Source organism: Amyelois transitella, chromosome 12 (assembly GCF_032362555.1).
Source record: "Amyelois transitella isolate CPQ chromosome 12, ilAmyTran1.1, whole genome shotgun sequence".
Taxonomy (NCBI): Eukaryota; Metazoa; Arthropoda; class Insecta; order Lepidoptera; family Pyralidae; genus Amyelois; species Amyelois transitella.
In genome coordinates this window covers 523,948-550,652 of record NC_083515.1, presented here as the reverse complement: position 1 = coordinate 550,652, position 26,705 = coordinate 523,948, and the positions used below count along the sequence as shown (strand labels likewise).

The 26,705-nt window shown below is 36.2% G+C and overlaps 1 protein-coding gene across 1 annotated transcript in view; it reads right to left on the bottom strand.

Moving 5' to 3' along the window:
- Nucleotides 1-26,705, bottom strand: part of LOC106142349 (uncharacterized) — an 85,047-nt gene that overhangs the window by 39,866 nt on the left and 18,476 nt on the right. Inside the window, exon 2 of the mRNA XM_013344078.2 lies at nt 3,329-3,498. Within this exon, the coding sequence (XP_013199532.1) occupies nt 3,329-3,498 (170 nt within the window). The remainder of the gene's footprint in view (nt 1-3,328; nt 3,499-26,705) is intronic.

The window sequence follows — 26,705 nt, the reverse complement described above, 5'->3', positions numbered from 1 at the left end:
GTAACACTATTTATGGTATATCTTCTTCTTCTTTGTCAGGTCAAGAGTACCCGAAACCGCCGAGTTTGCATGAAGAGAGTTATGAATGTGTATGAAGCGATGGAAGTATGCAGATATCGTGGGAAATGAAAATATGTAGTCTCTGCCTAACCCTCCGGGAAGAAGGCGTGATTTTATGTATGTACGTAAAATTACTTATAAAATCCATCTCACATAATATTATTACATACAATACTTACTTCTTCTTCTTTGTTACCTTTTCCCACTTTCTACGTGGGGTCGGCACAGTATGTTAGTTTTTTCCAATTACTTCTGTCAATTGCCATCTCGCTGGTCACTCCCTTGCTCCTCATACTATCCTTTACGTCATCCATCCATCTCTTTTTAGGTCTTCCCTTTATATATTTTAATTTATATATTTATATTTTATTTATGGTATATATGTTTTTATTTTATTGTTCGAACGTGCTGTAAAAATTTCCCTGTAATTCACCCTGTATTTATATACCTGTTCGTTCATGTACAAAGAAAAGAAAGAAATTATACACACATAAAATTATACTACATAACTACTGATTATATCTAAGGAAATCTCTTATATATGTACGTATGAAAATTCAAATTCAAAATTTTTATTCATTATTATCTCATATTGCTTAATAATTGTCATATCTTTTGGTTTCACAACATTGGTCGACGTCAAATAAATAACTTGAAACTAATATTACTGCCGCTTCCAAAGAGTCAGTGCAGAATATGTACTCGTATGTTACTTAGTTCAAGTAAACAAGGCACAACTGAACTTCAGCTACCTTCGAACCGATTAATGGATCATAAGATAGTGTCCTAGGTGAGTTCTCAAGTCGTAACAACTCGACTTTGTCAATTAATTTCATATTTGTTGGCTAACAGTACTTGTAGAAGTTTTGATTCACGACACGATAGCCTTAACTTGAGGCTTTCATGAGGAATATGCAAGAGGAAAACATTGTGGTGAGATTCTTTCAAATAAAATAAATTTCAAATCAAATAAATTAAAATAAACTTGTGCCGTGTGGTTCCCGGCACTAATAGAAAAATAGAATAGGACTACTCTATCTCTTTCTCATGGATGTCGTAAAAGCAGACTAAAGGGTAGACTCTTAAAAATGTGCACATAATCACGTCTATATCTCGTATCGCTATCTCGCAAAGCCCACAAAGCCAACAAACATTCATACATATGGTCACGTCTATATCCCTTGTGGGGTAGACAGAGCCAACAGTCTTGAAAAGACTGATAGGCCACGATCAGCTATTTGGCTTAATTATAGAATTGAGATTCAAATAGTGACAGGTTGCTAGCCCATCGCCTAAAAAAAAATCCCAAGTTTGAAGAAAGAGATGGAGTGTTCCTATTATTTTTTGTATTTGTGCCAGGAACCACAAGGCAAATTACGAACACGCCAATACGAATGAAATTGAATCTTTGCTAATTAAACGGTCATTTTCATAGTTAAACAGAGAAAGAAGTCTTAATGGTTATTTTCATTCATTTAATGAAAAATCTAATCTAGACATTTGTGAATTCAACTTATTAAACGTATAACGAACCTCCAAGCAAGTTCTGACGATCTAATAAAAATTCTTGTTTGAATTAAAACTTCTTTGAACAGGTGTACCTTTTTGTAAATATTTTATGATTTGTTTGTATTAAAATTCCGCCGAGTGGTTCCCGGCACCAATACAAAAAAGAATAGGACCACTCCATCTCTTTCCCGTGGATGTCGTAAAAGGCGACTAAGGATAGGCTTACAAACTTGGGATTCTTTTTTAGGCGATGGGCTAGCAACCTGTCACTATTTGAATCTCAATTCTATCATTAAGCCAAATAGCTGAATGTGGCCATTCAGTCTTTTCAAGACTGTTGGCTCTATCTACCCCGCAAGGGATATAGACGTGACCATATGTATGTATGTAGGTATGTATGTTGTATTAAAATGGTAAAGGTACTTTTTTCATTCATTTCAGACTACATCTTTTTATTTTTATTTTATTTTATTTTATTTTTAATAGGAAGACCAACAGCTACAAACATAATATAGTAGTAGAAATAAAGCTAGTTAGCAAAGGAGCCAATTAAAGGTCCTCACAAATAAGAAACAAGATAAATAGAAAAAGTTGAACACTGACAACACAAACTTAGAGTTTAAAAAAAATAATAGAAACTTAAAGTAAAAGTTTTTACAAGATATGTTTCTACGATTCACGTGCAAGATGCAGTATAGAATATAATTAAACTAAATTAGATACCTATCTTATGAGATACAAAATAAAAGGAAAATTTTGTTGTCACTGAAGAAAGTGATCGTAAAGTAGACGTCTCGCTTTTGCTATGCCTGTGGCAAATAAGTCCAAATCCACAATTCTACAGATATTATTAAAATTTTGGCCAACACGCAACATAAAAGAGTTCTTCCGATACTTAGTTGATACAACCGGTACAGATATAAGAGGCGTATATCGAAGATTCCTAGAGGAATCCTTCTTTCTTTCCACAACATCACAAGTTATTTATAGTTCCTTGTATGTTTTCATTCATACACAACATCTGAGCCAACCTTTGTTTTGTTACCAATATACCTACGTGAACCAACATGATTTCCATTTCGTGTATTAAACATTTTCATTAAATATAATCGCGGCCCACACTACAGCCTACACGATGTCATTTAAAATAGAACTGAGATTGTGAATCAAGGAAATTGTTTAAGTAGACGTAAATATTTTGATATTACAGGTACATTTTTTATACTTTCTCTTTAGACAAGCAACCTGTCACTGTTTGAATCTCAATTCTATCATTAAGCCTGACAGCTGAATGTGGCCAATCAGTGTTTTTAAGACTGTTGGCTCTGTCTACCCCGCACGGGGTATAGACGTGAATATTTGACGGCCTCTGTGGCGCAGCGGTAAAACGCTTGTCTGTGACACCGGAGGTCCCGGGTTCGAATCCCGGTCAGCTCTGATTGGTCTGGGTCTCGGATGTTTATCTATCTAAGTATTTATCATAAAATATAGTATCGTCGAGTTAGTATATCGTAACGCAAGTCGCGAGCTTACTTCGAGGCTAACTCAATGTGTGTAATTTGTCTCGTATATATTTATATTTATTTATATGTATGTATGTATGTGGATTTTAGAATAAATAAAAAAAAACTGGAAGAAATCCCTCACAGGGATAAGTCCGCCCTTGAACGTCGTTATTTGTTATGTTTTTTATGTATTACTTATAATTTGTTATGTACAATAAAGAATTTACAAACAAAAACGTCTTCAGGCAACCCACCTCTTGGGGTGTGTACCGGAATATCTCATTGGTGTCTCTGTACCATTTGACAGAGTGCAGTGGTGGGTCCTGGGCTTGTCTGGTGTACTGGCACCTGAGCTCGGCGTCCCTCCTCGGGTCCACCCAGAGGGGGACATCCAGGAATGTTATTGTGTGGGAGACACTGCGGGCTGCGGACAAGAAGAAATATTTGTTAATTGTTACACTGATTACATACATTTTCTGAGACTGTTGGCTCTGTCTACCCCGCAAGGGATATAGACGTGATTATATGTATGTATGTATGTATGTATAATACATACATACATACATATAATCATTATCTGTTAATATCTGTCAATCATCTGTTATATATGTCGACAGAGCCAATAGTCCCGAAAAGACTGAATGGTCACGTTCAGCTGCTCGGCTTAATGATGGAATTGAGATCCAAATAGTGACAGGTTGCTAGCCCATCGCCTAAAAAAAGAATCACAAGTATGTAAGCCTATCCCTTAGTCGCCTTTTACGACATCCATGGGAAAGAAATGGAACGGTCCTATTCTTTTTTGTTTTCTTGTTAATTGTAACACTGATTACATACATACATAATCACGTCTATACCCCTTGCGGGGTAGACAGAGACAATTGGTCTTGTAAGGACTGAAAAGCCATGTTCAGCTGTACGGCTTTATGAAGGAATTGAGATTCAAATTGTGATAGGTTGCTAGCCCATCGCCTATAAGAGGAATCCCAGGTTTATATATAAGCCAATCCCTTTGTTCCTTTTTACGACATCCATGCGAAAGAGACGGAGTGGTCCTATTCTTTTTTCTATTGCTACCGGGAACCACACGGCAATAAATTCTTGTACGAGTAAGGTTGCGCTAAATTCCTTGCTTTTCGTATAGGTGGCGTTTTATTCGTCGCCTTTTTATAGGTGCTGATAATTTCATCGCTTTTTGTTGGATTGCGATAAATTAAAATTCGTCGCTTTTCTGTACATGACGCAGACGAAGTTACGGTTAAAAGTTAACTAACCAATTATATCAACCTATTTAGAACTCCCTAATTTCGTCAGACGAACTGACAAACACGACGGCATCAAACGGGCAATTAGAGGCGGTTGAAACATTAATAACTTGCTAATAGATATATAACTTAATATCAACCTTCTCAGAATGAGGCAAACCAATTTGTAACTTTTGCAAAATTTATTGTGTTAAGTGATTTTAAAAACAATTTGGAATGAGTCTTCCGTTGCCACCTATTGCAATTGATGATTAATATATAGATATAATCACGTCTATATCACTTGCGGAGTAGACAAAGACTACATTCAACTAATGCTTAATGACGGAATTGAAATTTAAATAATGACAGGAAAGTGAGGTAAGGTTCTAATGTACTTGCTTTGCCAGAACTAAGCTGTTTGATTACATCATACATACGTATATAGTATCATATCTATATCCCTTGAGGGGAAGACAGAGCCTAGAGTCTTGAAAGCACTAAAGGGCCACTTTCAGCTAAGAGAGTTGAGATTCTAATAGAGGTTTCTAGTAAATTCGAATGAACGGAATCATTAAAAATAAATATGTTATAATCTATTTAAACATTACTGAACACAGATTTTCGCTGAAAATCAGAAAGTAAATACATATTATCTATATTAATAATATTATAAACTGAAGAGTTTGTTTGTTTGAACGCGCTAATCTCTGGAACTACTGGTTCGAATTAAAAAATTCTTTTTGTGTTGAATAGACCATTTATCAAGAAAGGCTTTAAGCTATCGCGCTGCAACTAATAGGAGCGACGAAAAAATGGAAAATGTGAAAAAAAAAACGGGGGAAATTATTCATCCTTGAGGTCTACAATGATGCCCAAAATAACTATTCCACGCGGTCGAAGTCGCGGGTACAGCTAGTAAGGAAATATTTCTTAAAATTCCTCCTCTAGGCGAGAGTTAGTTTTGTATTTATTAACTCAAATGTCCAGTTAATCATCACAGCACACCCGGTTTCCCACAAACAGAAGTTGGGTCTCCCAATGAACCCACGACCTTTGTGTGTGCTCAATCAGCAGACCTTAATCTCTGGGCCATCAGGGCAGCCATCGGGAACTGAGATAAGGTAGTCGTGCCTTGTATTCTGGAACCTAGTCTATAGGTTAATTTGTATATTTAACTGATAATACATATATATGGTAACTAATAATACATATACCCCGCAAGGGATATAGACGTGATTATATGTGATGTGAAATGTCTACATATATATAGTCACATATATATATCCCTTGCGGGGCAGACAGAGCCAACAGTCTTGAAAAGAATGAATGGCCACGTTCAGCTATTTGGCTTAATGGTGAAATGAGATTCAAATAGTGACAGTTTGCTAACCCATCGCCAAAAAAAGAATCCCAAGTTTGTAAGCCTATCCATTAGTCGACTTTTACAACATCGTTGGGAAAGAGATGGAGTGGTCCTATTCTTTTATGTATTGGTGCCGGGAACCACACGGCGTTTAGCGTACAATAAAGAATAATTCATTTGAAACTATCAATATTTATAGTTCGCTACACGCAAGACCTTCCAGCCATAATTCCGAGCCATTCTAATGCAAATTTCAAGGGTATATTAGGTTTTTCATGCGGTTTTTTTATGGCCCGGCTTCGTATTAAAATTTATTGCGAAAAGGGTTAAGGTATTAGTGAATACTTGATGATGTTCTGACCTGAAGAACTTGAGCAGTTTGAGATACCTATTCTAGTTTCTTTTTTGTATTATTTTATTAGTGCCGTTTGGTTCCCGGCACCATTAGTGAAAAGATTAGGACCGCTCCATCTCTTTTCCATGGATGTCGTAAAAGGCGACTAAGGGAAAGGCTTATAAACTTGAGATTCTTCTATTTCTTCGTCACTCTTTGAATCTCAATTCTATCATTAAGCCAAACAGCTGAACGTGACCTATTAGTTTTTTTAACTTTATAGACGTGTTTATATGTATGTATGTAAATTAAAACAAAGAATAGGATCACTCCATATCGTTCCCATGGATGTCGTAAAAGGCGACTAAGGGATAGGCTTCAAGCTGAATATCAATTTCGTTCTTATGTCTTGAGGGATGAGGCGTGATTTAATTTTTTTGTATTAATGACCTTAAATCTGATATTGCAAATCAATTTTTACAATAACCTGTTATAACAGGGATTGTCTAAATACAGGGTAGACAGAGTCAACAGTCTTGAAAAGACTGAAAGGCAACGTTCAGTTGTACGGCTTTATGACGGAATTGAGATTCATGTTGCTATACTTTTCCAATATAATTTTATTCTCATTTCTATGGACGAAAAATGTTAACATCCACTCTTTTTAAAGGTTTTACATACATATGGTCACGTCTATATCCCTTGCGGGGTAGATAGAGCCAGCAGTCTTGACAAGACTGAATGGCCACATTCAGCTATTTGGCTTAATGATAGAATTGAGATTCAAATAGTGACAGGTTGCTAAACACATCGCCTAAAAAGAATTCCATGTTTGTAAGCCTATAGTCGCCTTTTACGATATCCATGGGAAAAAGATGGAGTGGTCCTATTCTTTTTTTGTATTGGTGCCGGGAACCACACGGCACTAAAGATTATACATAAAGGAAATCTAAATCCGCGCAGATTACGTGTACTTTTGTGAACAGAATTGAATTAAGGAATCGTTTTATTCACCCTGAAGTGTTTTGAGGAAGCCGACGAGAAAATTGGAATCCAAATAGAGCGAGAGGGAACCACTATTTGTATGCGTTCGTAAACATGGAGATAATTAGAAAATGATTAAACGGGATTCGATTCGAATAGAACGAATTTTCGGTAGAAGCATTTGAAGAAAACAAATTGTGTTTCAAATAATCTTCTAAGAATCAATACAAGGAACTCAAGTTGATAATAATTATATCCCTTGGATACTATTTGTAACTAGACTTTAATCCCGGTTGCATCCTCAGTGCCGTGTGGTTCCCGGCACCAGTACAAAAAAGAATAGGACCGCTCCATCCCTTTACCATGGATGTCGTAAAAGGCGACTAAGGGATAGGCTTACAAACTTGGGATTCTTTTTTAGGCGATGGGCTAGCAACCTGTCACTATTTGAATCTCAATTCTATCGTTAAACCAAATAGCTGAATGTGACCATTCAGTATTTTCAAGACTGTTGGCTCTGCCTACCCCACAAGGGATATAGACGTGACCATATGTTTGTATGTATGCATCCTCATCTGTCTGAAGAGGAGCCCGGGGTAAGCCTTTGACCATGGATCCTAGATTGGGTGAGTCAGGTTTTTACACGAAGTTTTGCAGGTAAACCTAGCGCGTATTGTATCCATGGTTACACATCTAGTTACTTAAATGTGCCTGTTCCCTCACTTATTTTCCCTCACCATAAGAGCATAGGTTAGTACATACATACATATGGTCACGTCTATATCCTTTGCGGGGTAGACAGAGCCAACAGTCTTAAAAAGACTGAATGGTCACATTCAGCTATTTGGTTTAACGATAGAATTGAGATTCAAATAGTGACAGGTTGCTAGCCCATCGCCTAAAAAAGAATCCCAAGTTTGTAAGCCTATCCCTTAGTCGCCTTTTACGACATCCATGGTAAAGAGATGGAGCGGTCCTATTCTTTTTTGTATTGGTGCCGGGAGCCACACGGCATAGGTTAGTTTACACACTAATTTACATATCTTTGAAAACAGCAATTGCTACATGACCGAGATGGGATTCGAACCTGTTTCTTTCTGTGAATCACGCATTTTAACTGGGCACCTTACCAATTCGACCAACGACGCTCTTGGATCGAAAATCAATGGGAGATTATATGTATTTATGCATTTTGTTTTTGTAATGTATGTATTTTGTCAGTATGCATGTGCACTTTATCGCACCACCAACTTAAAGTTTTTTTCTGTTTGGTCTGCTGGTTGACTAGTAGAGAACGCCAAACGGCATGAAGTCCGCCTTTTGTACATTTTTTGTACTGTATTGCACAAAAGTGCAATAAATAAATTATTTTAACTAGCCGAGAGAGTCGCGTAAGTACATCTTATATATTAAATTCTCGTGTCACAATGTTTGTCTCCGTAATCTTCCGAAACGGCTTGACCGATTCTCATGAAAATTAGTCAGCATATTGAGTAGGTCTGAGAATCGGCTAACATCATTTTTCATATCCCTTAACTTTAAAAATTATTTATATGGCAAAACAACGTTTGCCGGGACAGCTAGTAGTATATATTAACTTAAGCTCTTCTTACGAACATTTGAGTAAAATTGCCGTTTTTGGTATATTCTTATCAGGGCTATAAACATGTAAAAAGTCTCAAGTAAGAAGATTTCTGCCCCGGGTAAGGTAAACAACGTTAGGCAGGGATCAAAACAAATAAAAAGGGTCAGGGAATTACTTGTTAAGTCACTACGTTACCTTGTATTCTGATGAAGGATTTTTTTCTTTAAAAAAAAAATCAATAGTTACATATAATAAGACACAAATATTCTTCCAAGAAACTGATAGGACGCTGAAAGAAGAGTGCAAAAGAAGCATATTTTTGGAATTTTTGTATGTGTGTCTGGTACGTTATAATGTTGAAACTGCTAAACGGATTTGAACGTAGTTTTCACAGGTGTACTAAATAGCATCGGCAATTTAGTTTTTCATCAGAATCGGTTTAGGGAAAAAAGATGTTAAGGTCAAAAGAAAATTTACTTCAAACTTTTAAACAGAGTAAATACGGTAACAATAATAATAATACGGTTAACATAAACGTTTAGTAATTTTGATAAAGCTAGAATTTCTAATTCGTTTTATTGATATCAATAAAGATAAAAACATACACACTGCAGTCTATATTAATAATTGTAATAAAATAACACATTGAATGCAGGTATATACTATAGAGTCTAGATAGGTATAACTCTAGGCAAAGACTGATAGGCCACATTCATGCTTAATGATAGAATTACGATTCAAATAGTCACAGATTGCTAGTCCATCGCCTAAAACAAGAATCATTAGTTTCTAAGCCCATCCATTGCATTTTACGGCATTCACGGGCACGAGATGGAGTAGTCCTATTCTTTTTATTGATGCCGGGAACCACACGGCACGTAATTTTAATAGATTACGTAAAAGGCGAGCTACGCAAGTAGAGCCACGGGCAACGACTAATTCATACGAGTAGAACAACGTATCTTGATCAAATTAAGGACGTCCTGGTAAAGGGTCAGGTCAAAAGTACCCGAAACCGCCGAGCTTGCATGAAGAGAGTTATGAATGTGGATGAAGCGAAGGAAGTATGCAGAGATCGTGGCAAGTGGAAAAAGGTAGTCTCTGCCTCTCTCTCCGGGAAAGAGGCATGATTTTATGTATGTAGAACAACATACGGTTAAAATTTAGATTAGAATCACCTAATTTAAATAGGTTTGTATTAGCCCAGACGAATTTCAAATAGAATCGAATATGTCACCTTTCAAATGCATTGTGTCGGTTGGTCGATGTTTTCAACTATCTATTAAAACTTTGAATGATTAAATGATGTTTCAAATCATGTGTTCGGTATTAAAATAATATGATGATCATGTTGAAGTATATGTATTAGGTACTGCTGACAATAATTATTTCATGCACTTGTCAAGCGAACATATTGTGGCGACATTACTGACGTCACTTGCCATCAGCCAATCACAGCGCGTATGCTTAATCGCGATATCAAATATTTCACGGATTCGAGCATAAATACATTTATGAATTTTTAAAGAAAATATAGGTAAATTATAAATCGACTTAACATCGGAACATTTTAAATATAAACTTTATTATACGAATACGTATAAAGGCTTAATAAACTTGGGATTCTTCTTTTAGCGATGAGCTAGCGCCTTAGTCGCCTTCACGACATCTATAGGAAAGCGATAGAGTGGTCCTATTATTTTTGTATTGGTGTCGGGAACCACACAGCAAAATCATTATTAATATCTCGTAAATATAAAATTACATTTCGAGGATACTGTTAGCACAAGATCAACTTAGTATTTACTATAGTAACTTAGTGTGTCGTTGCCCAAGATAATGTATCATATATACACACACATATATATATACATATATAAAGCAAGGCGTCTGTGTGTCTGGCAGTCATTAATAATGGTCCCACTGGACTTGACGGGGCCATATTATAATATTTAGATCATAATTTGCTGTCACTTCTGTAACATACACATACTTAAGTCTATGTTTTATTACTAGCGACACGCCTCGGGTATCATTTATAGATATAATAAACCTTTTCCAGTAAAACAGTCATTCCAACAGAAACAAAATCCGTCCCGAATTAGAATCTTGTTACTTAGCTCTGTCTATCTTGTATAAGTATGTACATACATACATACATAAAATCACGCCTTTTTTCCGGAGGGGTAGGCACAGACTACCTCTTTCCACTTGCCACGATCTCTGCATAGCTTCGCTGCATCCACATTTATAACTCTCTTCATGCAAGCTCGGCGGTTTCGGGTACTCTTGACCTGACCCTTTACCAGGACGTCCTTAATTTGATCAAGATACGTTCGTCTAGGTCTTCCCACTCCGACCTTTCCCTCCGCACTCGCCTTATATATCTGCTTAGTCAACCTGCTTTCATTCACTTTCTCCACAAATAAAGTTATAAGAAGAATCAAAACTAAACATGTTTTGTGACAGTTTCATTTCAGGGAATCTTAACTCGATCAAAGTCATTCAGCTGAACGTAGCCTTAAAATCTTGTAACTTAGCTCTGTCTATCTTGTATAAGTATGTGTGTATTAAAAGTCGCGTAAATACACAGCATTTCAATTTCCAACTTCGCAAATTGTTCCAAACGGTTTTTGAAATTAATCCAAAATCCGCACCTAAACCTTTTCATAATTTGGAACAAATTATTTTCAGCTCCAACATTTTGAAACAAAACAATTTTTAATGGATCAGGAGGATTACACACATGAATGATTTATATATTTTACCAGTTACAATGATTCATACCAAATTAAAAATTGTAACAGATTTTATAGTTGTAGCAACTACAAATTACACAGTTTCAACTTATTTATTTATTTACATATGTATATTGTTTATTTATTATAGTTTTTTATGTATGTTTATCATAATTATTTTATTTTATATTTGTGTAGGTATAAATATATTTATATAGTTTGACCCCCATATAAAGCTCTCTGTGAGACCCAATGGTTGACTGGTAGATAATGCTTCCAGCATTAAGTCCGCCAATTGGGATATACATACATACATACATATGGTCACGTCTATATACCTTGTGGGATAGACAGAGCCAACAGTCTTGGAAATACTGATAGGCCACGCTCAGCTATTTTGATAAAATTGAGATTCAAATAGTGACAGGTTGCTAGCCCATCGCCTTAAAGATGAATCCCAAGTTTATAAGCCTATCCCTTTTACGACATACATAGGAACAGGGTAGAGATCTTTTTTTTTTGTTTCCGGGAACCACACTTCACCATGGATTTTACATGAAGTGACTATAGACTAATCTCTCACAACCTTGCAGGGAAACACAGATAGAAAGATAGATAAACTCTTTTTTGCACCATAAGAAAAAAAAAACACAGGCGGAATTACCGCTTAAGCAATCTCTTCCAGTCAACCTTAGGATAATATCTTTATTGCACCATAAGAAGAAGAAAAACAGAAAAAAACACAGGTTATGAGGTACAAAGGCAGAAATATCGCTAAAGCAATCTCTTCCAGCCAACCTTAGGATATTATGCTTATATGTACATGAAGGCCTACTTAATTCATGGTTATACTTTCCACTTCAACCCATATCATCAATACATTATCATCCATGCATCTGATGCATTAAATACACAAGGATATTCTAAACAACGTTCATTTGCGATGATAATAAGCACAGAGCGCTGCACCGTCCCCGGCTGGGCGTCCCATGCTTTGTGTTTTAATCGTAGCCGCAATTATAACTTAGGCTCTCCCCATGAATTTCAATGAACCTTATTAATATTATTTCGTTCGATAATCACGTCGTTTTGTCTTTGATGGTTCAGATATTACTTTTAATTTCTCATATCATACTCAATATTGCCGTGTGGTTCCCGGCACCATTAAAAAAATAAGAATAGGACCATTTCATCTCATTCCCACGTTCAGCTGTTTGGCTTTATGATGAATTGAGATTCAAATAGTGACAGGTTGCTAGCCCATCGCCTAAAAGAAGAATCCCAAGTTAATAAGCCTATCCCTTAGTCGCCTTTTACGACATCCATGGGAAGGAGATGGAGTGGTCCAATTCTTTTTTTATTGGTGCTGGGAACCACACGGCACGCACTGCATAGAAAGTGCTGACCACAATCCCTCTCAACTCTAAATTTAAAAGTTATCTATTAAAATCTGAGTCCAACTAAAATATACAAATGATAAACTTCAACAACCCAAACGCAAAACGAATGAAGCCATTAAAAGTAATAATGATTACACTCATTTTCAAACTCCTACATCTATTCGTCCATAAAGTTAGTTGTGAATAAATGAAACATGTGCATAATGTATTAAAGCTACCGTTTCAGATGTCCCTGTGAATACTGGAGTAACGAGGTCTGTTTGGGACGCTATGGCGGAAGAAGATATTAACTTTGATGTATTTGATTTTGAGAATGGAACCTTAAGTTGTAAGTCAGAAGTGTCAGGATCAGTAGTTGCATTGAACGTGTGACTAGGCTTGTTCACATAGTTTTGGATCATGGTAAAAAGTACTGTGTGATTTCGGACACTTCAGAATAGAACAACTCTCATATCTTTTCTATGGATATCATAAAAGGCGACTAAGGGATATGCTTATGATGCGATGGGCTAGCAACCAGTCACTAGTTGGATCTCAATTAAGTCATTAAGCAATACAGCTGAACGTGGCCTTTCAGTATTTTCAAGACTGTTGGCTTTGTCTACCCCGCAAGGGATATATCACAATAAATTCCTTCACAATTTTTTTATGGTACATATATATATGTATATAGTAAAAGTTGCACTGGATAATTGTGCTCATTGCCTTTCGACGTTCGAGATTCTTCAATGTCGAGAACCACACGGCACAATGCCTTATGCATTTATTCTCAGTAATTTGCCAGCTATCCGCGCTAAAAATACACGACAATGCCGTGTTGTAATTTTCCGTTAAAATGCTATTTTAGCACGGTTCTTTTAAAAAGGATAGCCTCCATTTGAGTAATGGTGAATTGTGAATGGAAAACAATTCAGTTTTATTATAGCGTATTTTAAAAGCATTCTTTTACTGTGCAGTAAATTTGCACTCACTTTTCTGCCCGTTGTTTTTTGGGTGTTGCCGTGTGGTTCCCGGCACCAAGTGCCGTGTGGTTCCCGGCTCCAATACAAAAAAGAATAGGACCACTCCATCTCTTTCCCATGGATGTCGTAAAAGGCGACTAAGGGATAGGCTTACAAACTTGGGATTCTTTTTTAGGCGATGGGCTAGCAACCTGTCACTATTTGAATCTCAATTCTATCATTAAGCCAAATAGCTGAACGTGGCCATTCAGTCTTTTCAAAACTGTTGGCTCTGTCTACCCCGCAAGGGATATAGACGTGACCATATGTATCTATGTATGTTTTTTGGGTGTTGTTAATTTTTAAGGATCCGACTACCAGAAATGTCCCAAATAAGTACTGTCAGTCTTCAGATATCTCAATTTTGAGTTCAAATATACATATACATACTTACACATGTATGTATTTTTAGACTCAAAATGACGTCTATGTACATATCTAGCGGGGTACAGAGATCCAACAGCCTTGAAAAGGCAGAAAGGTCACGTTCAGCTTAAAAAAGGCAGAAAGACCACGTTCAGCTTAAAAAAGGCAAAAAGGCCACGTTCAGTTTAAGACAGAGTTGAGGTTGGATATGTTTACCCCTAAGGGATATAACAATTATACTTATGTATTCTTTTTTTTACCTATAAAAAAATATTTTATAATTTTGCGAAAAAATTGCACAGGACTTGTCTAACTCTGGAAAAAGGCGTGATTTGATGTATGTATGTATGTATGAGTTGTCTGGCACTAGGGTACATGTATGCACGATTTAAATTCATATCTCGGCAACTTTTCAACACATCGCGAGATAGGAATCGGCATTGTACTATTTTCCATACATTTGCATGTTATGACGTTACTAGCATGCGCTGTTTAAATAGAAATTATTTTATGTATAAAGGTCTACTTCATAACGCGTCGGTGGTCAAAATGTGCACTTTAGAATAGGACCACTCCATCTCTTTACCAAGGATGTCGTAAAAAACGACTAAGAAATAGGCTTATAAACTTGGGATACTTCTTTTAGGCGACGGGCTTGCAACCTGTAATTTTATATGAATCTCAATTCTATCAGTAAGCCAAACAGCTGATCGTGGCCAATCAGTCTTTTCAAGACTGTTGGCTCTGTCTACCCCGCAAGGGATACAGACCTGATTATATATATGTACGTTTCATGATCAGTTCAGTATTTCTGAAAATTACCCTTTCAAATAAAGTTAAAAACTTTATCTCTTTATAGTATTTATGTATTGGATTTATCCAGTACATTTAAGAGCCATTCGTTAACAAATTACTGCGCTATCGGCCATACATTTTGAAGCCCTTTACAGAATGAACTATAAATCAGACGGGCGTAGATGAGCCAATCAATTTAAGAAGTTTATCTCTCTATCTATCCGTATGAATACATACATACATAAATCTTTCCATTTGCCTCGATCTCTACATACTTCCTTCGCTTCATCCACATTCATAACTCTCTTCATGCAAGCTCGGTGGTTTCGGGTACTCTTGACCTGACCCTTTGCCAGGACGTCCTTAATTTGATCAAGATACGTTCGTCTAGGCCTACCCACTATATTAATCTGAATCCATACTAAGTATATAAAACAGAGGGGTTAGTGCGAGTTTTACTCGATCCAAGTAAACGCGACTTTGTATGTGATTTGATCAGCGCCATCTAGTGGTAACGCGATGGCACTAATGCAATTCGATACAAATTCGCGATTACTCGTTCGACGCGTTTGATCGTAATATTTTAATTTCACCACAACTTAAAAACCAAAACGTCCAATTTTAATCATCCAAATCTTATCTACATAAACTGTACATATTGATGAAATTATTTATTTTGATAAGGATTAATAGCATGAGTAAAAAAAACGCGTTTAAATGTAGACCAAAAAAAATTCAAGATTTTTAAATAAAAATGTGGTTGTTGTGCCTCACTCGTCATAGATAGGTATAGTGTGTCGCGGACTTTTTTGTAGATATTTATAAGATCTACAATTAATTAAAACATTTTATGGTTCTATCTTTTGTAGTTCAGGCAGCGTACGCAAAATAAGTAACTTTTTGGTTGATTTTTTCAGTTTGTGTCCGAAAAATCCAAATATATTACGGAACCCTATTTTTTTTCCATAATAAAATATAGTCTTTGTTACTCGTGGATAATGTAGCTTTCGAATGGTGAAAGAATTTTTAAAATCGGTCCAGTAGTTTTTGAGCCTATTCATTACAACCAAACAAACAAACAAACAAACAAAGTTTTCCTCTTTATAATATTAGTGTAGATATAAAATTCTCGTGTCACAATGTTCGTTCCCGTACTCCTCCGAAACGGCTACACCGATTCTAATGAAATTTAGTGAGCATATTGAGTAGGTCTCAGAATCGTCCAACATCTATTTTTCATATTTTTTTTACCAACCCTTAACATTTTTTTTCTACAAGAAATTGCAAAAAAATATATTTATGGCAAAACAACGTTTATCGGGACAGCTAGTAGCTCTATATATACATAGTTATCTTAGTTGCTACATACTCCACATGCACTATACATTTGACCCCTCAACAAGATGTAGCCATAAATCCGGATTCGCGTCAATTTGTCGAACCTCTTTACCCGAAGCTGAGAGCTGAGGGATGCGACAGTGAACTATCGACAGTTCAAAGTTATGTCGATAGATTTAAGGGGAATCATAGGTATTTTTTTCTAAATTTATTTTCTACCGAATACAAACAATAATTTTAGTTTCTGAGGTAACAAAAACAAAGGATGCTTTTCACTGTTTTTGTTACTTCTTTGGATATTGGTTCACGCACTTAATTTACAATTCATCGATTAAAGTATTGGTTTCGACTGAAAACTACAGGGGATGATCCATTCATTTATTAATATATTCACTTATTTCGTTATCCCTTGCGGGGTCGACAGAGCCAGCAGTCTTGAAAGACTGATAGGCCATATGAATAGCTGTTTGGCTTTATGATAGAATTGAGATTCAATTAGTGCTATCCTTTGTTTGCTAGCCCATCACCTAAAATAAGAATACCAAGTTTATAAGCCTACCCCTTTATCGCTTGTTACGACATCCATGGGAAAGGCATGGAGTGGTGTTCTTTGTTTCTATACATTATGGTGCCGGGAACTACACGGGATGATCCATAGCACTAAATTTGTTTACTAAAAGTAACAGTCAAACAAGACCCCTTTTTTACTATACATATTCTATATCAAATTACTGAGTGCATCAAAGAAGTTTATAAGTTATCGATAATCTAAGCTGTAATATCTAGGACATCACTAGCCAAGAGCCGCACTACATCTGACAGTTACATAGTTTTTCGCTCGTTCTATTGAATTTACTACTTTGTATCTGATAAGTAAAAGTAAGGTTACTGAGATGCTATATATTTTCGAAAGCTTTTTATTTAACCTTTGAATCGAATAGAGACTAACTCCCAAAACATGTCATTACTTGTTTATTTAAACTATATGCATGTAAAATGCGCGTTTAATACTGAAAGGCCACGTTCAGCTATTTGGCTTTAAGATAGAATTGATGAAGAATAGAATGAAGATAGGATGAAGCGAAGGAAATATGCAGAGATCGTAGCAAGTGGAAAGAGGTAGTCTCTACCTACCCCTCCGGGAAAGAGGCGTGATTTTATGTATGTATGTATTATAGAATTGAGATTTAAATAGTGACACGTTTCTAGCCCATCGCCTAAAAGATATGATTGTAAGATGAAACAATCTAAAAGGTCATCAAGCAAAACTGTTTAATTATTACCTAAAGGAAAATTTAACATCTACCTTTTAAAGTCAAGGGTCAAACTGAATCATTAATCGATGTTTTTGTGTACTGTTTTCAATGTAGGTACGGTCAACCGCAAGCCAAGTCACCCTGACAGAACTCTATGGCATGGTAATATAGACTAGTTTGCATTGATTTTGAGTAACTTAATATGTTGTTGACTGTACTATTGTTATTTTTGTGAATGCCATGTTCATTGTACGTTCAGAGTGACAGAATAATGTAATTTCATAATTTTTTTATGAAAGGATCTATTGTAGCGCATTGGATAGTGATAGGAATATTATATGACAGGAAATTGGTTTTCGCTTCATGAAGGTACTGGTATTTCAGAATATTTAAACACCTTACATACATACATATGGTCTTTATCCCTTGCGGGGCAAACAGAGCCGACAGTCTTGAAAAGACTGAATGGCGACGTTCAGCTATTTGGCTTAATGGTAGAATTGAGATTCAAATAGTGACAGGTTGCTAGCCCATCACCTAAAAGCATCCCAAGTTTGTTAGCCTATCCCTTAGTCGCCTTTTACGATATCCATGGGAAAGAGATGGAGTGGTCCTATTCTTTTTTGTATTGGAGCCGGGAACCATTCGGTACTTTTTTACTGTTTAAAAACCTTTGAAATTATAAAAGTTATCTATCTATAAAACTAGTTCTCTCCTGTGGGAGTTAAAAAAAGGTAATTAAGTATAATGTTTTGTTTATTTGTATTAACTTACATACATATAATCACGTCTAAATCCCTTGCGGGTAAGACGGAGCCATCAATCTTGAAAAGACTGATAGGCCACGTTCCGCTGTTTGGTTTAATGATAGAATTGAGATTCAAATAGTGACAGGTTGCGAACCCATCTCCAAAAGATGGATCCCAAGTTTGAAAGCCTATCCCTTAGCCGCCTTTACGAAATCGATGTGAAAGGGATGGAGTGGTCCATTTCATTTTTCTATTAGTGCCGGGAACCACACGGCACTATTAAACTAACTTTATTGTACAAAATACAAAATTAAAAACAAATACTTCAAAAGATAAAATAACGCTTAGCAACACAACACACGAAACTAGAAAACGTGTAATCGCTTCAGAAATTGAAGATTTAAGTCTGAATATCTGGAAAATACAAGGCCCTTCAAGGGCGTAGGGAATGAACTGTAAACTCATCAATCTGCCTCGTAGGGACAGACAATCGAACAAGTAAGGGTTCGCTCTGTGAGAAGGGCTTTTTGTTCGTGCTCACGCGATTTCCAGAATGGATTCCAATGAATGTGTGCCGTGCGGTTCCCGGCACCAATACAAAAAGGAATAGGACCGCTCCATCTCTTTTCCATGGATGTCGTAAAAAGCGACGAGGCTAATTAACTTGAGATTCTTTTTGTAGGCGACGGCCTAGCAACCATCATTTAGAGCTGTAGAAGAAGCGGTAACGAACTGCACTACAGCATTTTCAACAACGTCAAGGTATGCATTTGGGAAACTCTACTACATTGAAACTTGGGATTCCTGCCTAACAACCAGTCATTATTTGAATTGTCAATTACATCATAATGTCATGACAGCCAAACGTGGGCTTTCAGTCTTTTCAAGCCTGGCTCTGTCTACCATGCAAGGGATATAGACGTGATTATGTTTGTATGTATAGTTTTGGCGTACCCTTGAGAAATATGTCAAAATATGTACAAAGTGACAGGAAAAATAGCAATAAAAGGGACTACAAAAAATATACATACATATTACAATTCCACCGCAAAATATCACATAAAAATATGCGTAAGAAATGTATGTATACGACACTTCTATGAAAACTTTCGTATTCTTCGTGTGATTCACACTTCCACCGAGACGCTGCGAGCCTACCTCACCATGTATTTATTGCCTTCATGTACAAGGGCAACTTCTGTGTAAGGCTTCGGTCTTGATGACGGCTACAAGCGAAGGTAATAATGCGAGTTTGTGATCATGCGCGCTGTTTTTGTTTGTAATATCTTTTTTGCATAGTAATTAACAAGAAAGTAGTACATAGTTACAAAAGAAACAAATCACTTGCAATGGTTTTGTTTTTTGTATTATATTTGCATCTTTTGTGTGGTTCCACTTTCAGACTTTACACAGTTAAGATAATATGTGATCTCCTTCTATGCAATAACTTTAACTGAGTACATACATACATATAATCGCGTCTTTATCCCTTGCGGGGTAGACGAAAGCCACAGTATTGATACAAAAGATTGAAAGGTCAGGTTTAGGTGTATTGCTTTATAATGGAATTGAGGTTAAAAAAGTAACAAGTTGCTAGCCCATCACCTACAAGAATAATCATTAGCATATTTTAGCCTTTCCCTTAGTCGCTTTTAATGAAAATCATAGGGATAGACATAGAGATCATAGAGTGTTCTTAATCTATAGTGCCTGAAGCCACACGGTGAGTTTAAGTGAGAAATACAACAAAACATTGTTTAATTGTTATTATTGGACATGTAAAAAACATTACTATTAAAACTGGTGATAGAATACATACAGAAAAAGCAAGCACGTGTCACGTCATAATAAAAAGCGAAACAGCGATAGTATACGATAAAAACAGCATCGCGCGTGCCAATGCCCCGCTGGTAATAAATAAATAAATATAAACGGGATAGATATCACAGTTTGAGTTAGCCTCGAAGTAAGTTCGAAACTTGTGTTACGCGATACTAACTCAACGATACTATATTTTACAATAAATACTTATATAGATAAACATCCATGACCCAGGCCAATCAGAGAAAGTTCGTTGCTCATCATGTCGTGGCCGGGATTTAAACCCGGGACCTCCGGTTGACACAGACAAGCTCACTACCGCTGAGCCACAGAGGCCGACGTAATAACTATAGCTTCCGAGAGTTTTGCGAAAATCTTTTATTTTGTAAGTGGCACTAATAAATCATCTTAATTCGCGCGTAAAGGTGGCGCTAAATTTGCAAAGCTGCAGGTAGAAGCTAATAAAAATATAAAGATATCTCTTTAAAAAAAATCTTAAAAAATCACGTTCGGACCCCGTACAGTTTTTACAAAGTTATATGGAGGAAAAAGTTTTGAAATTGCTCGGCGTATAAGTGCAAGTCGTGTTTCTAACAGAATTAAGAAGTTCGGACGCTGGAAACCGGGTTATGAAAGTAAATCAAGTTTGATAGTACGCTCTTCTAGAAGGCAGCTTAATGATACGAATAGTGCTAGTGATTTTGACGTAAAAGATTTACGGATGTCGTAAAAGGCGACTAAGGGATAGGCTAACAAACTTGGGATTCTTTTTTAGGCGATGGGCTAGCAACATATCGCTATTTGAATCTCAATTCTATCATTAAGCCAAATAGCTGAATGTGGCCATTCGGTCTTTTCAAGACTGTTGGCTCTGTCTACCCCGCAAGGGATATAGATGTTACCATATGTATGTATGTATTTTGATGTAAGAGTCTCAGGTGTCAACATTAGATGTGTAACCATGACCGATCCAACCTGTCCCACCCAATCCAGCATACCTCGGGCTCCTCTACAGAGTGGCGAGGATCTAACCGGGACGGAAGAGAGGAAGAAGTGGCTAGTGATTTTGTACCGTCTTATATTTGTGTCGATGAAGCTAATTTACATTTTACTGATCCATGGGAGTCGATATATGAACGTTGATAAGGGATTTGATTGTTTTTGTGGACAACCGCAGATTTTTTTTTTAATTTATTTCGTCGCTTACATGTTAGCATAAAAATAATATAATATTTGCACTTTGAACATGTACCCAGCTGGGGTGTGGCAACAGTCTTATTTAATTGAATTTTTAACAATTAGTACATTCCGAAGATAATTTAAAAAATTGACAAAAGCAAAGATTTCAATTTATACATGCACGTGAGATTGAGCATCTGGAAATGTATATTTTTTCTATTTAGAGAGTGAGAAGATAAAATAATGTTACCATTCCTATCAACGTAACTGTAAAATAACTGCACTGAGGTCTAAAATACAGGTTATACCTAGTTCAGACACAGTTACAAATCACTTTACTGCGCAATTAAATAGCCTTTGATTGCGTTTAGTATTTCCTAGTAATACGTGCCAGCTGCTTCTCTTTCCACGCGGATTGTAAAGTCAATCAAAGGGTAGGTTTACAAATTTGAGATTACTCTTCAAAACCTGTCATTACGTTAGAATCTAAAGTCTTTTCAAATAAGTTACATTATAGAAACTCCGTCCGCGTCTGTGCCCGTCTGAACCGAAAGATTTAGTTAATTCCTATTTCCGCTGGAATCCGAGATAGCCCCTCTTAGTGCAACCCCTAGACTACATAAGGAACTTAGGTACAAAAATTTTACAGACTGATAATTTATATATATACTCGTATACATACATACGGATTTAAAGGGGCGGCAAAATCAGCCCCAATTTATTTTTTCTTGCACATAGAAAAAATACCTACTTAATAATATAATTTTTTAAATTATAATACCTATTTGACATTTGACCTCCACCTTATTTTTTCCGTGTGGGGTGTCGAAATGCACAAAACACAAGAGGCAAATGTGTTAATCCACCACTGACATATATATACATTGAAAAGATATGAAACGCTGCCAAACAAACCTCAGCCTTACCCAAAATACATAATACAGCGAGCCGACGTAGAACATCCCCTGAGAGCCATAACTTGTATTTTAATATAATGAAAACTCGAGTGAACCCGCCGGATTCTGTAGTGTAAATAACAATTTAGAACTTCCCCTGGCGCGGCGCTGAATGTGTCACAGCATAATGGAATACATTTTTCAGATTGTAGTAGCATAGTGCGCGCTAAGAAATAGACGCATTTATTTTCATGATCTTTATATTTTACAAAAAGGAGTATGTTATTTTTCATTAATTCATTTAATGCAACCTGTATCTTTATATGAATTCTCAATTCTATTATTAAGCCTATCAGCTGAACGTGGCCTATCAGTTTTTCAATAAATTATATATTGAACGTGGCTTATCAGTTTTTCAAGACTAAAAGACGCAAGGGGTAAAGACGTTATTATATATGTATATGTATGTATTCATTTAATCACGTCTATATCCCTTGCGGGGTAGACAGATCCAACAGTCTCGAAAAGACTGACAGGCTACGTTTAGCTATTTGGCTTTAAAATAGAATTGAGATTCAAATAGTGACAAGTGCTCCCAAACTTTGTTGAAAATAAGTAATTAATTCTTATTTATGTATGCAATGAAAGACGAAAACACTATAAACTAAAATACCCTTTAAAGGAAAAAGGATTGATTAAATCGACGTAAATGAGAGATCTGTTTTATATATAGCCCAAAAGCTGAGATGAGCCGCTTGTCTAATATAAGATATAAAGTAAAGGGATTAACTTGGCCAATAATACTCCCAATAAGATTATCTCCAACTAAATAAATACTTTGACGCCACAGACGTCAATAAAGTCAATATTACGGTGTCACCGACATTTAATGATGTTGTAAATAGCTGGACAAATTAATATTACCTAACCAAATGTTTTTTTGTTACGATAAAATAATAACGCAACATATTTGATATTTGATATAAACAATGTTTTTTCGAAACTTAATTTTAATCGGTTGCTTTCTTATTATTTTTGTATTTTTTTAACACGTTGTTTTTGTTTTTTTCGTCGTAGTTTGTTGTTGATCGCGGTCGTCACGTGACGAAGAACGAACGATTGCGTTCTTTCCACATAAGTATCACGTTTTTTTGCACACATTACGTGTTTATTTCTTACGAGAAATAGGAACAAGACTCGGCCGAAGATAGCTCGCTCAATGATTGCAAATAATTGCAAGTTGCTGGACTATCGCTTATAAGTGGAATCAAATAGAAATAAATTTTTTATCATTATCTTTTACGTACATATAATCACAACAATATCCCTTGTGGGGTTGATAGAACCAACAGTCCTTAAAAAACTGACTTAATGATAGTATTGAGATGCAAAAAGCGACAGGTTGCTAGCCCATCGCCTACGAGAATAATACCAAGGTTATTAGCCTTTTCATTAATCACCTTTTAAGACATTTATGAGTAAGATATGGAGTGGGCCTTTTTTTGTTTCTTAATGCCGGGAACCACAAGGCAGTTTACAAGTACACGGTAAGAGTAGCAGCTAGCACGTGTTTCATTTTCTCATTTTCAAGTTATATTATAGTTATATATTAGCCCTAAGCAATCTAGTAATAGTGAATAGAGGTCAGTGTACAGTGATATTTCACGCACGCAAAATGAATAAAAAAGCGATTCGTATTTATATAACGATACCAATTTCATATTGCCATTTTTGCTTTATCGCTGTTCGATATAAATGACAGAAGAGTGCAATTAATTTGTCGAGATTGAAATATTACACGGGAGGCTTACCGTGAGTTAATGACTTGTATTTATCAGAAGTAAACTTTCCTGTTTTCAAGATAGAACACGTTGGGGTCTGGTCGGGGATTTATTAGAATAGAATAGAATAGATTTATTTTCAAAATTGGATACAAGGTATCACTTATTGACGTCACATAACTTAAATCTAATTATAACTACTACCGCTTCCATTGCGCATGTGTAGAAGAAGCGGCGGAACAAACTACACTGCAGCATTTTCATCGGACGTCAATTTACAAATATAGATCTCTTAAATCTAAATCGTGGACGAATGCACATTGTCTACATTAAAAAACATGAATGAATGTAGAACTAATTATGTCAATACGAATATTTCGTCAATATTATTTTTATTGAGATTAGCCTCCTACCTGCTAGATGGAAAGTGAGAAGTTTAAGGTTTTGCACGTTTGCCTTGAAAATCCTCAATTTCTATAAAGGTATCGTGAAATCAAGAAGCTAGAAGAGCTAAATAAAAATGTTCACTGAAAGACATTCACATACATACATAAAAATCACATCTATATCCCTTGCGGAGTAGACAAAGCCAACAGTCTTGAAAAGGCTTATAGGCCACGATCAGCTGTTTCAGTCAATATTGAATCATTCAACAATGAATAATTTTCCCCATTTTTTTTTTCACACTCTCCATAATGGAGAATGTGAATAAAAAAAAATTCTTCGCTCCTTATAGTTGCAGCGTGATGTTATATAGCCTAAAGCTTTCCTCGATAAATGGTCTATTTAACACAAAAATAATTTTTCAATTCGAACCATTAGTTCCTGAGATTAGCGCGTTCAAACAAACAAACAAACTCTTCAGCTTTATAATATTATTAGTATAGATAATAATGAAATAAAAACGCAATCCGAAAAAAATATTCAAAGCTGGAGTAAGTATTGGTACATACATAAGCCGTAATTTTCTCCAAACGAGTTTGAGGAATCAAAAGGGCTCTCATCCTATCAAACATTATTTATTGTAAAAAAGTGGCCAAGTTCGTTGCAAATGATATTCGAAGGAGAATTGTTAAAAAAACACAGTTTTAGCGATTAATTATTTCCTCCCGATCAGAAATTCTAAGTAGCATAACGTCAAACAAAACGAAATGTCTAATGCGCAATCTGGCTAGCTAGCTAATCGCCCTTGTAGCAAAACGTCTAACTATCGAAAGGTCTATAAACTAAATCGCTTTTTTAGAAAATCGACAGTTTCCATTATGCACACTTACAAGTATGATAACATGATTAGAAATATATTACGAAATAAGAAGGTAAAGTATGTACGTGCCGTGTGATTCCCGGCACCAATACAAAAAAGAATAGATCCACTCCATCTCTTTCCCATGGATACCGTAAAAGGCGACAAAGGGATAGGCTTATGAAATTGCGATTCTTTTTTTAGGCGATGGGTTAGCAACCTGTCACTATTTGGATCTCAATTCCATCCTTAAGCCGACCAGCTGAACGTAGCCATTCAGTATTTTCGGGACTATTGGCTCTGTCTACCCCGTAAGGGATATAGACGTTACTATATGTATGTATGTATGTAAGAAGTTAATTATTAAAAAATGTCATGCATTCTCATAAACTTGGCTCTACACACTGCCGAGTTCATCGTATCCACTTTCAAAAATAAAGTGGAAGCTCAAATGAAGTAAAGAATCACGCAGCGTTCATTGACTTGCCAATTCTGAATAATGAACCGTACGCCCATGTCATTAAGACTCATAATGAAAAAATATCGTTTTAGACTGTTTCTTTTAAAAGATATCTTCATCAATGTTGGTATTCCTTTTGGATATCCGGCATATTGTAATTTACATTCTATATTTTGGTATATTTTTGCAGGACAATGGTGTTTAAACTATGTAGCGAGATAAATATTATACGCAGACGAATCACACAGATTGAGCTAGTCTCAAAGCAAATTCAAGACATACGAGTATGATATACATACATACATACATATGGTCACGTCTATATCCCTTGCGGGATAGACAGAGCCAACAGGCTTGAAAAGACTGAATGGCCACGTTCAGCAATTTGGCTTAATGATAGAGTTGAGATTTAAATAGTGATAGGTTGCTAGCCCATCGCCTAGAAAAAGAATCCCGAGTTTGTAAGCATATCCCTTAGTCGCCTTTTACGACATCCATGGGAAAGATATGGAGTGGTCCTATTCTTTTATGTACTGGTGCCGGGAACCACATGTCACGTGTACACACAGATGTTTATAAACACATCCTCTTTGATACATACATACATATGGTCACGTCTGTATCCCTTGCGGGGTAGACAGAGCCAACAGGCTTGAAAAGACCGAATGGCCACGTTCAGCTATTTGGCTTAACGATAGAATTGAGATTCAACTAGTGACATGTTGCTAGCCCATCGCCTAAAAAGAATCCCAAGTTTGTTAGCCTATCTATTAGTCGCCTTTTACGATATCCATGGGAAAGACATGGAGTGGTCCTATTCTTTTATGTATTGGTGCCGGGAGCCACACGGCACATCGTCGGTCGTCGCACGGTCTTTGAACTTGAAAGAATGAAAGAAATAATGTTTATTTGGTACAAAATATAAATTAAAATATGACAATTTGCATCCCAAAAATGTACCAGAAAGGGTCTCCGCTCAGCAAATGGTCATAGTGTGAGTCGCGATGCTGGTCTTCCGCGGATGACTTTGACTTAAATAAAATTTGATTGTATGTCTAGTGTGTCAATGTATGTGCCCCTGACTGTACTTTCTTA